Source organism: Mus musculus, chromosome 12 (assembly GCF_000001635.26).
Source record: "Mus musculus strain C57BL/6J chromosome 12, GRCm38.p6 C57BL/6J".
Classification (NCBI taxonomy): domain Eukaryota; kingdom Metazoa; phylum Chordata; class Mammalia; order Rodentia; family Muridae; genus Mus; species Mus musculus.
The window spans coordinates 85,779,198-85,795,135 of record NC_000078.6 but is presented as its reverse complement, the minus strand read 5'-3'; the positions used below and the strand labels follow the sequence as shown (position 1 = coordinate 85,795,135).

General features: G+C 45.2%; 1 protein-coding gene across 2 annotated transcripts in view; it reads right to left on the bottom strand.

The window, feature by feature from the left end:
• Flvcr2 (feline leukemia virus subgroup C cellular receptor 2) overlaps nucleotides 1–15,938 on the bottom strand; it is a 67,048-nt gene that overhangs the window by 18,451 nt on the left and 32,659 nt on the right. For both annotated transcript variants that reach the window (NM_145447.2, XM_006515709.3), the window contains exons 2-3: nucleotides 12,038–12,179; nucleotides 8,908–9,048 (exon numbers count right to left, since the gene is read on the bottom strand). In NM_145447.2, coding sequence (NP_663422.1) covers nucleotides 8,908–9,048; nucleotides 12,038–12,179 — 283 coding nt within the window. The remainder of the gene's footprint in view (nucleotides 1–8,907; nucleotides 9,049–12,037; nucleotides 12,180–15,938) is intronic.

The window sequence follows — 15,938 nt, the reverse complement described above, 5'->3', positions numbered from 1 at the left end:
ACATACCCAAAGAAAGGAAGGAAACAGGGAAAGAAAGTAGATAATAAGGTGATTTGCCCAAAGCCACATAATGAATTAGTAACTATACTGAGACAGGAACTGACCTAAAGAAGAAAGGGCCTCCTGATCTTCTCTCAGGGATAACGGTGATGATAATGAGGATGATGAAGATAACGCTGACGATGTCAGCATCAAATACATAGGTACTGACCCTGACCTTATAAACTTTATCATTTCCCTAGAAGTATTATTATCCCCACTCTATAGATGAGAAAAATGCACAGTTAAAGAGCAGATGCAAAAAAACAAGTGAAGTGATTGATACATACTGACAGTCGTATCTCACATAATCCTAGCATTTTACAGACTGAGGCAAGAGGATCATGAGTAGGAAGGCCAGCCCTAAGAAGATCCTATCCAAACAAAACCAACCAATAAGAAACAAGCATAAGCAGATCTTCCTGTTTATAAAGCATACTAGGGGACTAGGGATCTGTTGTTGTTGTTGTTGTTGTTGTTGTTGTTGTTGTTGTTGTTGTTGTTGTTGTTTGGGTTTGTTTGTTGTTTATATTTTTGTTTTGAGGCTCACAAGACTACCACAAGCACACTTCAATTTGTGGAGAAGGGAGCCGGGCTGTTTTGGGAGTTCATCTTCAGTAGACTCAGTCCACAGAGCCTCAGATCACAGAAGCATCTAGTTGCTGTTTCTCTTTGGGCGTCAAGGTTTTAGCTAAGAACAATGAAAGTTGAGTACAATTTAATCTCTCTGGTGGGAGGTGGGACACCTCCCTGGAGCACAACTCTCTAGCCATACTTTCCAAGGTCCCCCTAAAAGATGGACCCGTGAAAAGAGTCACTGTACTCAAGGACACACTGAGTGGCCTGGAGCCAGATATGACTAGGTCTGTCTGTTCATTTTTAATCACAGGTCTTTTTTTTTTTTTATCATAAGCAACACTGCTGAAATATAATGGACATGCTCCCTATATCAGGCTCCCAAAGGAACAAGATACAAAGTGAAGGCCAGATTCCCACAAAATATAGATAAAACTTTCATCCCCACCCTTGCAAGCACAGAGGCATTAAAGAGTAAATCTGGGTCTGAAGTTACCCCTGTTGTCTCCAGAGCCCTTGATGTAAATCACTAGATTTCACAATTTAAAACAAAGGTATCTCCAAGCCAGGCCTGTTTCTTCCTATCCCAGCCTCTCTCAGCAGGTCGCTCCACAGATGCAGAAGGTTGGACTCACTGTGGCTTCCTCAAGACAGGCCTAGGGGGTTCGACAAATGCTGAACTTTATACACAACTGCCAGGCTAGTGATTGTCACATAAGAAAACATTCTACAGAGGACCAGAGAGATGGCTCAGTGGATAAAAGTACCTGCTACCATGTCTGAGGACCCAAGTTCTGCCCCCCAGGACCCACATGGTAGGAGAAGATCTACTCCTGCAAGTTGTCCTTTGACCTCCACGAGTGTACAGTGACAAACGTGGGAACATGTGCACGTATCCCCACAAATAATAAATATGTAAAGAGTGTTTACGCTGGGTGTGGTGGCTCACGCCTTTAATCCCAACACTTGGGAGGCAGAGGCAGGCGGATTTCTGAGTTCAAGGCCAGCCTGGTCTACAGAGTGAGTTCCAGGACAGCCAGGGCTACACAGAGAAACCCTGTCTCAACAAACAAACAAACAAACAAAAAACAACAACAAAAACAAAAAACAAAAAAAAGAGTGTTTACTTGGCTTTTAATCAGCATCTTACTAGAAAGCAAACCCAATGAACTTCAACCACACACCCAGATACTTAGAATTCCATCTCTGAGTCAAGAGTGTCGTCAGGAGAAAAGGTCCTGAAAAGTGGGGTGAGCTGGAATGTGGGAGGAAACAGGGAAAAGAAAAAACAAAACAGCTTCTTGCTTCTTCTCTTCTCACCCTACTATCTTCCCACCCTTCTTGCTCATCCATCTGCCTCCTGGCCTGGGATGACCCTGCCAAAGTTAAGTGAGCTTTGGCTTTAACTGAAACAGCTGTTCTCAGCTCGGATCTCCAGCTGGGATGTCAAGATGGGCAGAATCCAAGGAAACAGATGCTATCCAACTGAAGGGGGCAGAAAAAGAGCACTTTGATATCAGCATTTCTGTGAGAACCCTGGCCCAGGATGCTACAGCTGAGCTTGGGGAATCAGTGGGTTAGCGGCCATGTGTCTACTGGCATGTGTCCAACCCCACCCTCGACCCACTTCATCCGGGACTCTGGGAGTGAGCTCCCACAATCTGTGTTTGAGCAAACCTTCTAGGCGATTCTAACACTGATGGAAAGTTGGAAATACTGACTTAGTGTGGTTCATCGATAGCCTCTCCCTGTGCCTGGCTACACGGTCATAGAAAAGGTAAAAGGCAGGAGCAGAGACACGCTCTGGAAGGCTGTCCTTCTATCCCATACTGTACACACTTCCCCCAGAGGTGTTAGCAATGATTCTCGGACCAATCTCTAGGTGTCCCTTCCCTTAACTTCAGACGTTGCCAGATGAGTCAGACAACATGAGTCCTCTCCTATGTGCAGTCCAAAAGGTAGAACACCTCATACCCAGAGCGGGAAGAGTAGGGATGAAATGTAAGCTCTGCCCTGAGGGCGTAGCATCTCCTCCACAAATTCAGGGATGTGTGATCACTACTGCAAGGTAAGGCCCCTATCAACTCAGTGCAGAGGCAGTGTGTGCATCCTGGGAGTCTGCCACACTTAACGGGCACATTTGGAATGAGCAGGTCCTAAGGAGAAGAGCAGATCTGACAGCCATCACTGGGAGCCTGCCACACTAACGGGCACATTTGGAATGGACATGTCCTAAGAAGAAGAGCAGATCTGATCTGACAGCCATCACTGGGAGTCCCTTTTCTTTTTGTTTGAGGCCAGCTTCCCCCACCCCCACCCCCCAAAAAAAAACTATTTCAAGGACAACTCAAAAGTTCAAAAGGAGTTCTTTTAAATGAGAATCTTCTAGAATGGGATTTGAGAACCTGAATTTTAACAGGGAGAAAGGGAGAGGGGGAGAGGGAGGGAGAGGGGTAAGGGGAGGGGAAGGGAGAGGGAGGGGAAGGGAGAGGGGGAGAGAAAGAGGTAAAAGAGATAGGAAAACATATTAGATATTTCTTAAAACTAGTGTTTGGCTTCAGGAATGCAGAGGCTAAAAGATCAGACCAAGATTCCCAGGTGGTGGGGTTCACATGGAAGATAAGGAGCCCCAAGACCATGAGACTTCCCCTTGCCCATAGCTAGCTACTTCAGAACTTTCCAAATCTGAGGCAAGTTAGAATTGCCTGAAATGTTTCCTCCACCTCTGCTGCCTGCATCTGAATCCCAGAAGAGAAGCACAGAAAACCAAACTTCTAATCAAGTGTGCCACTGGATTCTCTCTTTGAGGTAGCTTGCTGTGCTGGCTGGCTTTGTGTCCCTGTGGCACAATACCTGGCAGATTGAGCTTCTAGGGGAGAAAGGTTTCTTTGGGGTTCAGGGTTTCAGAGTTGGCCCCCCTGTTTTGGGCAGCGCCCATCACTGTGAGGAATCTGCAGTGGAGCAGAGAGCCTCACCTTACTACACCCAGGAAGCCACAAAAGACCGAAAGGGCCCAGAGCTCCAATATTCCTTTTAGAAGCATACTCACAAGCATCCTCAACCCCAGTTCCAGGCGATTCAACAGGCACACGTGTGCTGTACATGCATACATTCAGCCAAAGCATTCATACACAGAAGATAAAAGCATAAATCTTTAAAAGCTATCTTTTTAAAAGAATGATGGAATGGGAGTCATGTACTACCACACCCAGCCCCATTCTCCTTCTTCTCCCTCTGTAAAATTTATTTTTAGCTGGCCATGATGACACATGCCCTTAATTCCAGCAGTTAGAAGGCAGAGGCAGGTGGATCTCTGAGTTCAAGGCCAGCTTGGTCTACAAAGGCAAGTTCCAGGACAGCCAGGGCTACATAGAGAAACCCTGTCTCAAAAAGCAAAACAGGGCTGGTGAGATGACTCAGCGAGTAAGAGCACCAACTGCTCTTCCGAAGGTCATGAGTTCAAATCCCAGCAACCACATGGTGGCTCACAACCATCTGTAACAAGATCTGACGCCCTTTTCTGGAGTGTCTGAAGACAGCTACAGTGTATTACATATAGTCAATAAATAAAGAAAAGCAAAACAACAAAAAGTTATTTTTATACCCCTGTATTTTTTGCCTGAATGTATGCATGTGCATACACACATGCCTGGTGTCCTCAGAGATCTGTAGAGGGCATTGGATCCCCTGGAACTGGAGTCATAGATGGCTGTGAGCTAATATGTGGGAGCTGGGAACCAAACCCAGGTCCTCTGCAAGAGCAATGAGTGCTCTTAACCACTGAGCCAACTCTTCAGCCACATCAATTCTTTTTTTTAATTAAAAAAAATTAATCACCTCAGTTGGAGGTGGTATACAGCTTTAATCCCAGCACTCAGGAGGCAGAGGCAGGTGAATCTCTTGAGTCTGAGGCTAGCCTGGTCTACAGAGTGAGTTCTAGGGCAGCCAGAGCTATACAGAGAGACCCTATCTCAAAAAAGCCAAAAAATTAAATTACATACAAAGCAATGAATTTCATGGTGGTGTTCACATATGCCATTGTACTTTGTTAAGCTCCTTGTAAGCTAGGATCTTGTTGGCACTTGGAGATCCCTATATCTTGGTTCCTCCCACAAGGTAGAGTAAGGATAAGACAGGAGAACCCCAAAGGAAAGGGGATCTCAAGTAGAGGCTCCCAGACCAGGTGTCAGACACCTGGGACAGTGATTTAACGCACACCTGCCAGCAAGCATGGGAGTAGCACAGAGAAGTTAAAGCCTTTCAACATGACGGATAGGCTCTACAGAGACCTTAAGAGAGCAGATTCCGACAAGTTCCTGCATTGTTTGGGTGACACAAAGGCCACTGTTCTTACTGCTACTCAGCCATTTTTCTTGACTAAACACTGCCTACAATGTGTCAAGAGCCATTAGCAGTCCTGGGGTGGGGGGAATGACTGGCAACCCCACCCCCATCCCAGCATCCTTGCTACTGCTATAGATTTTCCAAGATCTTTATCACCACATAGGACACTTCCCTGGGGCTGTGGAATGTAACTCGGTTGTCAGAGTGCTTGCCTATCGTGAACTAAGTCCCAGACTTGATCCCCATCACCACATAAAGCAGATGTGATGGTACACATCTGTAATTCCAACACGGGTTATAATGGCAGGAGAACCACAAGCTCCAGTCGGTCCCCAGCTCATTCTATGCCACTCTAGGAGTCACAAGACCCTACCTTAAAAAAAAAATAAACTAATACATTACATTTAAAAGGCTTTCCTATCTACTTCCTGAATTATCATTTCACCAAATAGATCAGGAGGCATGCCCAGTGTCTAGTAGATTTATAATTCCAGCTAAAGTACAGGAACGCAAGTCAACAATCATATAATAAACAGGACGGGTGCTGGAGAGATGGCTAAGTGGTTAAAGCACCCACTGCTCTTCCAGAGGTCCCAGGTTCAATTCCCAGCAACCACATGGTGGCTCACAACCATCTGTAATGATATCTGATGCCCTCTTCTGGTGTGTCTGAAGACAGCTACAGTGTACTCACATACATAAAACAAATAAGGAAGGAAGGAAGGAAGGAAGGAAGGAAGGAAGGAAGGAAGGAACAGGAGGAGTTGCTTGTTCCCCCACAGTGTGACCCAGAGCTACCCACCCCTCACTACCCAATAACCAAGAACAACATCCTCAATGCATTTAGTTTATGTCATGCTTTCATGGCTCAGTGACCTGACCCTGCCACTCACAGCCTCCAGCACTGAGGACCATAGCTCTATAAGGCACCATTGTCCAGCAGGGACCACCAGCATCAGCTTCAGCCACAGAAGAAACATAAGCACTTAGGTCTCCCAGAGCCACAAGATAAGAAGTAATAACGTTAACAGGCAACAGATGCAATCAAGACAGGGAGCAAAGAAAGTGTCCTCGGAGTCATGGAAGCCTGGGCCTGGAAGGGAAGGCGTAGGCGTCCAGTTTCAGTCTGTCTATAGCAGCAGTTCTCAACTTAGGGATCACAACCCCTTTGGGGATCAAATGACCTTTTCACAGGGGTCTCCTAAGACTGTCAGAAAACAGATATTTACGTTGAGATTCTTTTTTTTAAAGATTTATTTATTTGCTATATGTAGGTACACTGTAGCTGTCTTCAGACACTCCAGAAGAGGGTGTCAGATCTTGTTAGGATGGGTACGAGCCACCATGTGGTTGCTGGGATTTGAACTCAGCACCTTTGGAAGAGCAGTCGGTGCTCTTAACCACTAAGCCATCTCTCCAGCCCCTACATTGAGATTCTTAACACTAGCAAAACTACAGTTATGATTTACCAGCGAAATAATTTTATGGATGGGAGTCATCAGAACATGAGGAACTGTATTAAAAGGTCATGGCACTGTGGAGGCTAAGGACCACTGATCTGGAGCCTAATGCTCCGCGTACATCTCCTCGCCAAGTACTTGGTCCCACCTATGCTTGTATACTGCACATATACAATAAGCAGCTCATAAGTGCTTTAGTTGGACATGTCTAGAGGTTAGAGACTTTACTGGGGATGAATTCAGAGGGATACTTAGAATCGAGACAACTATACTGCTTTTCCACAAGAATAACAGTCTCTTACCTAGGACCTCAGCATGAGGGTTTTGAGATAAAGGACATTGATAAACCTAGCATATACTGTTGTTTAATTTTTTTGGGGGGAGGAGCGTTGAGGCAGGGTTTCTCTGTGTAGCCCTGGCTTCTTGGAACTTACTCTGTAGACCAGGGTGGCCTCGAACTCAGAAATCCGCCTGCCTCTGCCTCCCAAGTGCTGGGATTAAAGGCGTGTGCCACCACTGCCCGGCTGTTGCTTAAGTTTTAATTACTTATTGTTTTACGTGTATGGGTGTTTTTATCTGAGAGTATGCCTGCAACACATGCATGCCTAGATCTGGTGAAGAGGTGCCAGATCCCTTAGGACTGGAGTTACAGACGGTTATGAGCCACTATGTGGGTTCTGGGAATTGAACCCAGGTCTTCAGAAAAAGTGTCTCTTAACTGCTAAGCCATCTCTCCAGCCACCTTGGCAAGCAGTTTTAAGTACAACTCTGGAAGGAAATATATGGGCAACTGTGGAATATGCAAGGCAATGCTGGCTTTGGGGCATGAGAGCAAACGCCTGTAGTCCCAGCTACTGAGGAGGCTGATACAGGAGGCTCACGTAAGGCTTTGTCCAGAACTTGGGTTACAAGGGAGAAAATGCAGGCTTTCATGTTTAACAAATGTGTTTGGATTCTGGCTCTGCCACTTGCGGTGTATGACCTTAGTCCAAGTACCTGGTCGCTCTGAGTTTCAGAGTCTTCCTCTGTTAAATGGGGATAATTACAGTATTGCTCTCACATAGATACAGTAGGAATTAACTCACACCAGGTGACAGTGGTGTTATGAATCAATGACTTGTGTAACCCACGGAAAACAGGGAGTCATGGCCAAAAGAGTCTCACTTTAGTTTGTCTTGTCAAACCAACTTCATGTCCTTGTTTAACAGGTGTGATTTACTTGATTCATTTTAACTTTATCTAGTGGTTAAATGGTCAATTGTAGGCTGTGAGGAGGTACACTTGGGTAGATCTACAACTTCTTGAACTAACAGTGAAAATTTATTAGACTGGAATCCATCTAAAGGACGGATATTTTGAATGTTATGGCTTTGGTTTTTGTTTTGCTTTGTTTTGTTTTTTGAGACAGGATTTCTCTGTGTCACTCTAGATGTCTTGGAATGCACGCTGTAGACCAGGCTAGCCTCAAACTCAAGAGATCTGCCTGCCTCTGCCTTACAAATGATAGGACTAAAGGCATCCCACCACTGGCCTGGCTATGACTTTGTTCTTAATGCTTTTTGACCTTATTTCGGATTAAAGATTTGAAAAGAAGACACCTAAATCAGTGTTGGTAGGCAAGGCCACACACCAGTCTGAAGGTTAAAAGTTATCACACCAAAGGCTATGAAAATGAAAGGAAGAGGAAATGTTGGTTGCGTTCAAACACGTATAATTTTAAAAAGCCATTGATGTTACACGATGAGGGAGAATCGGTTGGGGGGTTAAGTTGTGTGGCAAGACTGATTTGCAGATTCAGTCATTCGCTCGCTCACTCATTCATTCCTCACTCCTGGAGTACACACTGTTTACCATGGAGAACTACATAGATAAAAAGGCAGTAATTCCTGTGGGCCCCAAAGGGGATAAGAACTCCACAGGAAGACAAACAGAGTCAACTAACCTGGACCCTTGGGGCTCTCAGAGTCTGAACCACCAGCCAAAGAACATCCACAGGCTGGACCTAGGCCTCCCTGTTCATATGCAGCAGATGTGCAGCTTGACCTTCATGGGGGTCCTGAACAACTAGATGGGGAGGGGGGCTATCCCAAAAACTGTTGACATGGGATATGTTCTACTAGTTGGGCTGCCTTGTCTGGACTCAGTGGCAGAGGAAGCCTTGCAGAGACTTGAGGTGCCACGGTTGGGGGGATTCCCAGGGGGTCCCTACCTGGTCAGAGGAGAGGGATGGGGGAATGGAGAAGGATTATGGGAGAGGGTGACCGGGATGGGGGGCAGTGAGCGGGATATAAAGTAAATAAGTAAACAAGCATTTGTCAGAACCTACAATACAAGGAAAGGAATAGCTTTTCTAGAGGGGACCTTTCAGCACGTGCAGAGGCCCCAAGGTCAACCTAAACAGCTGGTCAGGCACATTTGGGACTGGGGAAGAGAAAACACAGACACATTAGGCTAGTCCTGGGCATTCCTGGACCCTGGTATGCCTTACCATAGGTGATGACCAGCAGCACGAAGTTGAGGTTTTTGAAGAGTCGGACAATGGAACTTAAGTAGGAAGCATCAGTGGTCGCTAAGGCATAGCTCAAGGACTGGGCCCTGCTGGGAGGGTGCTTGGGCTTCTCCTTGAATACTGAAAGGAATAAAGACAATAAAGTAATAGAGACAATGGGAAATCCCTGTGCTCCCACCCCAGTGGTACCAGCTGTACAGACACAGGCTACCTCCACCATCTAGGGAGGGACTGAGACTGTAAAGGAAATAACATTGTTTCCAGAGAAACCTCTCCTAAAATTATTTCTCATTGCCTGAGGCTTTGCCCAAAGTCCTCCTCCCCCCCTTTTCTTTTATTTTGTCTTTTCTTTGGCAGTAGAGGGAGGGAAGCCAGGGCCTCCAGCAAGCAAGGCAAGCACTCAACCCCTGGGCTACTACCTCTAATGCTGTCATATTTATTTTATTGCCTTTTCTTTAATAGCCCCTACAGGGCTGGAAACATCGAGCCTCCCGGGCAGTGTTCAAAGATCAAGGCAGCCCATAATACCTAGCAAATAACTTATCACAAAACAGAAGTGGGCACACACATGGGGGGCAGGGGCAGTGAAAGCTGGACTTTGGAAGGTTAGGAACCCCGTGAGTGGCTGAACTCCAGAGCTTCAAAGGGGGATAGGACGGACGTGTGACTACAGAATCATAGAGCCTGGCACATAGCCGCCAAACTGTTCCCTAAATCAATGAAAGTTACAGTGGCAGAAGTTGAGAGCATACTCCTACTTTCACCGGTGCTAAATGAGACTCTTCTTAGGAGAGACAAGCTCCGGGAGTGACCGACCATGACTGTGTCAAAGGCTGAAGAGAGTCTGTGGGAAACTGTGTCATTTAGAGTCGAGTTCCACACAGCTGGTGTGATGTGACTCTACCAAGTGCCATTTGACTCGCTGCAGGGCAGATGTGTTTGACTAAATTGGCTCTCCCACGTCAAGCAAAGCCACTGACTACATGGCCTCTGGCAAGCCCCATGAGACCGCTCCTGGAAGGTGAGCAGCCCGCCTCCAGAGGAAGTTCTGGAAATGAGGTTGGCTCTCGGAGCAGATCAAAGCACCCCCAGCACCCCCTCCCCCCAACCATTCCAGCTTTGACTTCAGAGCCCTGCCTCTTCCTTCTCCAATAATAGTTCTGGACAAATTCTCTCGCTGGAATGCGCCATCCATTGTCTTGGCTGCTCAACTCCCCTTCCATGCAAGGTGATTTAGGTCCTCAGCATCGGGTGTTGTCTCAAGGATTTGACAGCCACGAATCAGTACTCAGATAAACTTTTATTTCCAGCCTTCACTCAGTCAACTACTAGCTAATAAAATACCCAAGCATAGCAAAGTTCTACCACCTAGGTTTGCAGTTGCAAAGAGCCAGGACCTCACTGACCTCGAACACAGACATTTAGAGGCAGGCATGGCAGAATTTAAAACTTCAGTGGAACCAAGAGGCCCTGAGCTGGGGCTGGAGAGATGGCTCAGTGGTTAAGAGCACCTACTGCTCTTCCGAAGGTCCTGAGTTCAAATCCCAGCAACCACATGGTGGCTAACAACCATCCGTAATGAGATCTGATGCCCTCTTCTGGTGCATCTGAAGACAGCTACAGTGTACTTAGATATAATAATAAATAAATCTTAAAAAAAAAAAAAAAAGAGGCCCTGAGCTAATCCATTCTTCCTTGCTCCCACTCACAGCTCCCTGCTGCTAGCCCTTGGGAACACTGTCCTGACTAAGATACCTGGAATGAAATACCATAGAGAGCAGTGATCTGAGATACACATTTAACTACGTGACTCTGCAGGTGAACTATTGTACAGGGATAAACCTTTACCACCTGACATTAGACTTTACGGCAGAGAGTAACCTTTAGATGGGTGACTAACAGTTTAACAGGGAAGAAAATTCCTTAGACATCTCTGAATCACTTACATGGAAACAATAAGCATTTCTTTTTTAATTCTTGTTCACTTTTGTTGTGGTTTTGTTGATGTTTTGTTTGATTTCTCTGAGACAGGGTCTTTCCTGTAACATAGGTTGTCCTTGAATTAATCATTCTCCTGCCTCAGCCTCCAGAGTGCAAGGATCACAGGGGCCAGCCAAGACACATACATAAGCAAATACTTGGATGAGTAATTGGACATCTGTGTAAGATGTTAATAGCAGTTACCTGAGCTTGCTTGTTGGAACTAAGTTTTCAAGGACAAATTAATGGCCGTTCCTTTCTTTGCACTTTGTTATTTTGAGATTGTCCACGGTGTATATATTACTCATTATTAGGAATAAGGATGAAGAAATTTGGTCCCCAAGTATTCTCAGGCTAAGCTCAGATTATTAGCATTTGTGGAGCTAGTTAATGTTATTATATTATTATAATAATATAATCTGAAGTGTGGCATTAAACATGCTTGGATTTCAATCCACTCCTAGCCAATTGCTAGTGGTCTAATCTGGAATGACTTCCTGAATTTTCCTCAAGTCTTAGCTTCCTTACTGAAGAGGGTCTATAAGGCACCTCATTCATTGGGTTGCTGGGGACTAAATGAAATAAGACATTCTTGGGTTTTTTCTTTTGCTTTGTTGTTGTTGGGGGGGGGGGATGAGACAGGGTAGTAGTCTGGCTGCTACCTGTGTAGCCTTAACTGTACTAGAACTCATTCTGTAGATCAGGCTGGCCTTGAACTCAAAGAGAGCCCCGTGCCTTTGTTTCCTTCCTAAATGCTGGAATTAAAGGCATGCGCCACCACAACTGATTTGTAATCAGATGTTGATCAACACAATGCTTAGGACACTGCAGGTTCTTTCAGGGACCTCAATAAAATCACAACAGTCTACCTAATTCTTCAGGTGAGATGGGAAAGGAGAATTGGTCAACCACCATTAAACCTTTCCTGGGCTGATAATGGAGTATATAGCATCACATAGAGCTGTATTAGGGACAATTTTACTGAGCTAAAACATCTGAAAAAGGCAAAAAGCCTGATCTCCAGTGTCTTTAAGTATCTGTGGTATTTAGGGCCATGTTCAAAGGGTGCCACCAGGGTTGACATAACTTCCCCACCTCCTACCCACCAGCAGCCTACTAATGATCTTACCGATGATGACAAGGATGAAGAGGAAAGTGGCCACGCCTCCTATTATGTAGAACATGATGCTGATGTGGTAGGCAAGCTTTTCCGGGTCTTTGATGTTGGGTACCAGAACAGGAGGGACCAAAAACCCAATTGCAATTCCAAGCTACATAGAAGACAGACACAACCAATCAGTTATCAAATAGCCAAGAGCCAAGAGACAAATTTAGAGACTACTATTTGGAAACATACTTTCTCAGGCTGGGGAGATGGTTTAGTTGGTAAAGTGCCTAGCATCCATGCATGAGGATTTGAGATCACACACCTAGTACCTACATAAAAACTGAGTGTGGTCTCATGTGGCTGTCATCCCAGCATTGGAAGGACAGGGATACACAGATCCCTAGAGCTCATTGGCCAGCCAGCCTAGCAGAATCAATGAACTCCTGTCTCAAAAAAAACAAAGGTAGAGCAGAAATGGAAGGCACCCAATGTCAACGTCTAGCCTCATGTCAACATGAGCCCATACATATGCACACACCCACATGAGCACATGTACATGCTATACACACATGTGCACATATAAAATATTAATTCCAAACTTTCAGTTCTTCCTCACACACATTTCAGAATTATTTTCCCCACCAAGAGTCGTTTCCTTGACAACTTGACTGATACACAGTTCTGACCCCAAAAACTATGGAGGAGCCTGGCTCTCCTTTAGTGCAAACTAATGAGCAATGGTTTCCATATCCCAGTCCCTGAGATACAGTAATATAATGCTGACCTTTTTCTTCTTATGCTATTGAAGAGATCAATTTCTATGAATCTGTTAACCCAGTGCTAAGAGTTCAGTTGAAAAAGCTTCTACAACCTTTAGCTACAGAGAATGCCTTCAGTGAGAGCTGGAAGTTGTCAGTCCATTTAAGATTGATGGTTCAGTTCATTGTGTAATAACTTAGCAACAGCCAGAGTTTCTGTAGTGTGAGGTCACACATGACTGTAAAATGGTTACACACAACACACACACACACACACACACACACATATGTACGTCAGTGTTAGAGTGCAAATATCCCAAGACCTAGAAGATAACATAACCTGGGTGTCCCTGAGATCAGAAACACTGTGATTCAGCAGTAACTAACTAATATACAACTCCCAAAAGTTGGGCCACTCTCAGTTGTCTGGAGCCAGGCCAGTCCAGGGCTTTCTCTTGGGCCCGGATGTATGGAGAGGAACATAGTTTCTTGTCTAAAAATCAGGAACTTGCTCAAAAAAGTCAGTAATAGACTGGGGCCAGGGCCTTGGGGGAGCTTCCCTCTTGGATCCTGGGAAGCTACTTTGCCCCAATTTGAAGGCCTGTGGTAATCTGTCCCAAGGCCCCTGAGTGCTCAGTCTGTGGCGCACTTGAGACAGCCTGTGTTCCCTTTGTGCAACAATGCTTGATTAGCTTGTTACTCTGTCCACCCCATGGTATGATAGCTTGACAGAATCTGATGCTCTGGTCCCGTTTTCCCCTAAAAACAGCATAGAAGATGCTGTCTTCTTAATAAACTGGCTTGGCTTGAGCCATCAACTCATGAAAGACCCTCAGGCCCTAACTCTCCTATCTTCGTCCTTTTTCTCATTCCTGCCCCTCCCCATCAGGAGTCCATCAGTGAAGGCTGCCTGTTCTTCCAGGGGACATAATACCAAGGCAGAGACTGGAGAGAGCTCATCAACTCAGGCAGGCTTGCTATTCTACAAGCACAGGATGGACAGACGGACAAAAGCTCTTCCCCCTCACTGTCACGCCCGTCTGCTGCCTACTCACTTCCTGCACGGATGTTTCCTCTGACAATTACTGTCAATCAAATAGTCCTTTGGAGTAGTCACAGACATCAGCAAAAGGCTGTGTGTAGGGACTGGAGAGTTGGCCCAGTTGTTAAGAGCACCTGCTGTTCTTCCAGGACCCAAGTTCTGTTACTAGCATGCACACAGGGGGCTCATAATCACTTGTAGCTTGTGGTTGAATCTGATGCCCCCTCTTCTGGCCTCCATGAGTCCCTGCATATATATACCACACATGCACACACACACACATAAACACACACATACACACACAAACAAATCATATTTTAAAGGCTGACTGTTCATATCCTGGTGCAGTATATAATCAATACATCAATAAATATATATTTTAAATATAAATATAATATATAAAATATAACCAATAATTCAGGCCCATCTTTTTAAGCACCTACTATGTGAAAAGTGTTCTATAGGCATTTTAAGCAGTACCAAGATGTGAAAAGGATTCTCACTTTGGAAGCTTTAGACTCTAGCTAGAACAGTGGTTCTCAACTTATAGGTCATGACCTCTTCGGGTTTCAAATGACCCTTCCACAGGGGTCACATATCAGATATTTACAACACAATTCATAAAAGTAGCAAAGTTACAGTTATAAAATAGCAACAAAAAGAATTTTATGTTTGGGGGTTACCACCATACGAGGACCTGTATTAAAGGGTAGCAGCATTAGGAAGGTTGAGGACCCCTTCTGTAGAAGGTTATTAAAAAAAATACAACAAATAACACAAATGGCATGTGATAGGATGCAATGATAGAATGTTACAGCTGGAAAGTGTTTTAAAACCCTCTATTAGAAGGTTATTAGAGGCCCAGGCTATGTGTCTTTCAGCTCTGGAGGCTAAGGAACTGGCCCAGAGCTGCCCAGAGTTCTGCTTGAGTGGAGGCAAGAAAACATATCTATCAGTTTTCAGGCTAAAGCTTCTTCCAGTAGTACAACATCAATGCCTTGAGACGGGCCCTCATCCCCTGGACCATCACCAGCCACTCAGTCTCAAGGATTTGTTAGAGCTGAAGCAGGGGTAATTAATTCATCAATTTTGTTTTTACTAGCATATATTAATTATAAGTAATGGGTACTATTGTGACACTTTTATATATATATCAGATTCTCAGAAATAGTTAATGAGGTACGCTTCTTAATGCTCACTTCCAGTACTTTCCATAGAAGCCAGCCACAGACAGGGACCTCTATCATACCCTCCGCCGGGTTCTGTTTGGCCTCTTAGAGATCCAGAGGTTAAGGTGTATCTTAGAGGGCTCCATTTACAAGAGTCAGGGAGGATTTAGTCAGGGAAGATTTGGGACAGTCACCATTCATTTCTAACATGAAGATGACAATGCTGGGGCACCTGGGTAAGGTCAACATGATCCTTAGTCATCTTGGCTGGAATGACACACCGTGCCTGATACCTCAGGCTGGGCTCTGGCTACTCCATCCACATTTTGAGCCAGAGCTAGTGGTGTTCAACCTGCACTAGGGCTCCTCTAGCCAATAGGATGTAGACCCTCAGTCAGGGTGACAGAGAATCATGCGATCTTGCGGCAACCCTTCTGCAGGAGCAAGTAGCTTTGGAGGTGCTTTCCTGCCCGGTGCAGAAAGTCAAACATAAGGGGCTGCCTCTTTGGGTTTTAATGGCTTTATCTCCCCACCTCTTAAGACCAAGGCTCAGTAAGAGCCCATGACTGTTTCCAGTGTTCACTCAGTCATGAGGAAATGGATGAACAGATGAGGAAATGGATGAATAGATAGATGGATAGGCAGATAGACAGACAGACAGACAAAATTGGTGGAAACCCTGGTCTACACAAAGCTATATGGTAACAGGTGTGCTCACTGAGTTCCAGCCTCTTACTACAAAATACACAGTATCCACAGAAAATTATCTGTCAGGAATGGCAATATTCTAAAGAGATACTTATGTGTCTCCATTCCCTAATAGATTAGAACCCCTAGAAATTGGAATTTGCCCAGGACACTGTCATGCTGGCCCGTTTCTGTCTTTCAGGACTTTGAGCATCAGCTTCTCTGTCCAGACTAGAGTGTTTCAATGCAAACATTCTCTAGGTCTG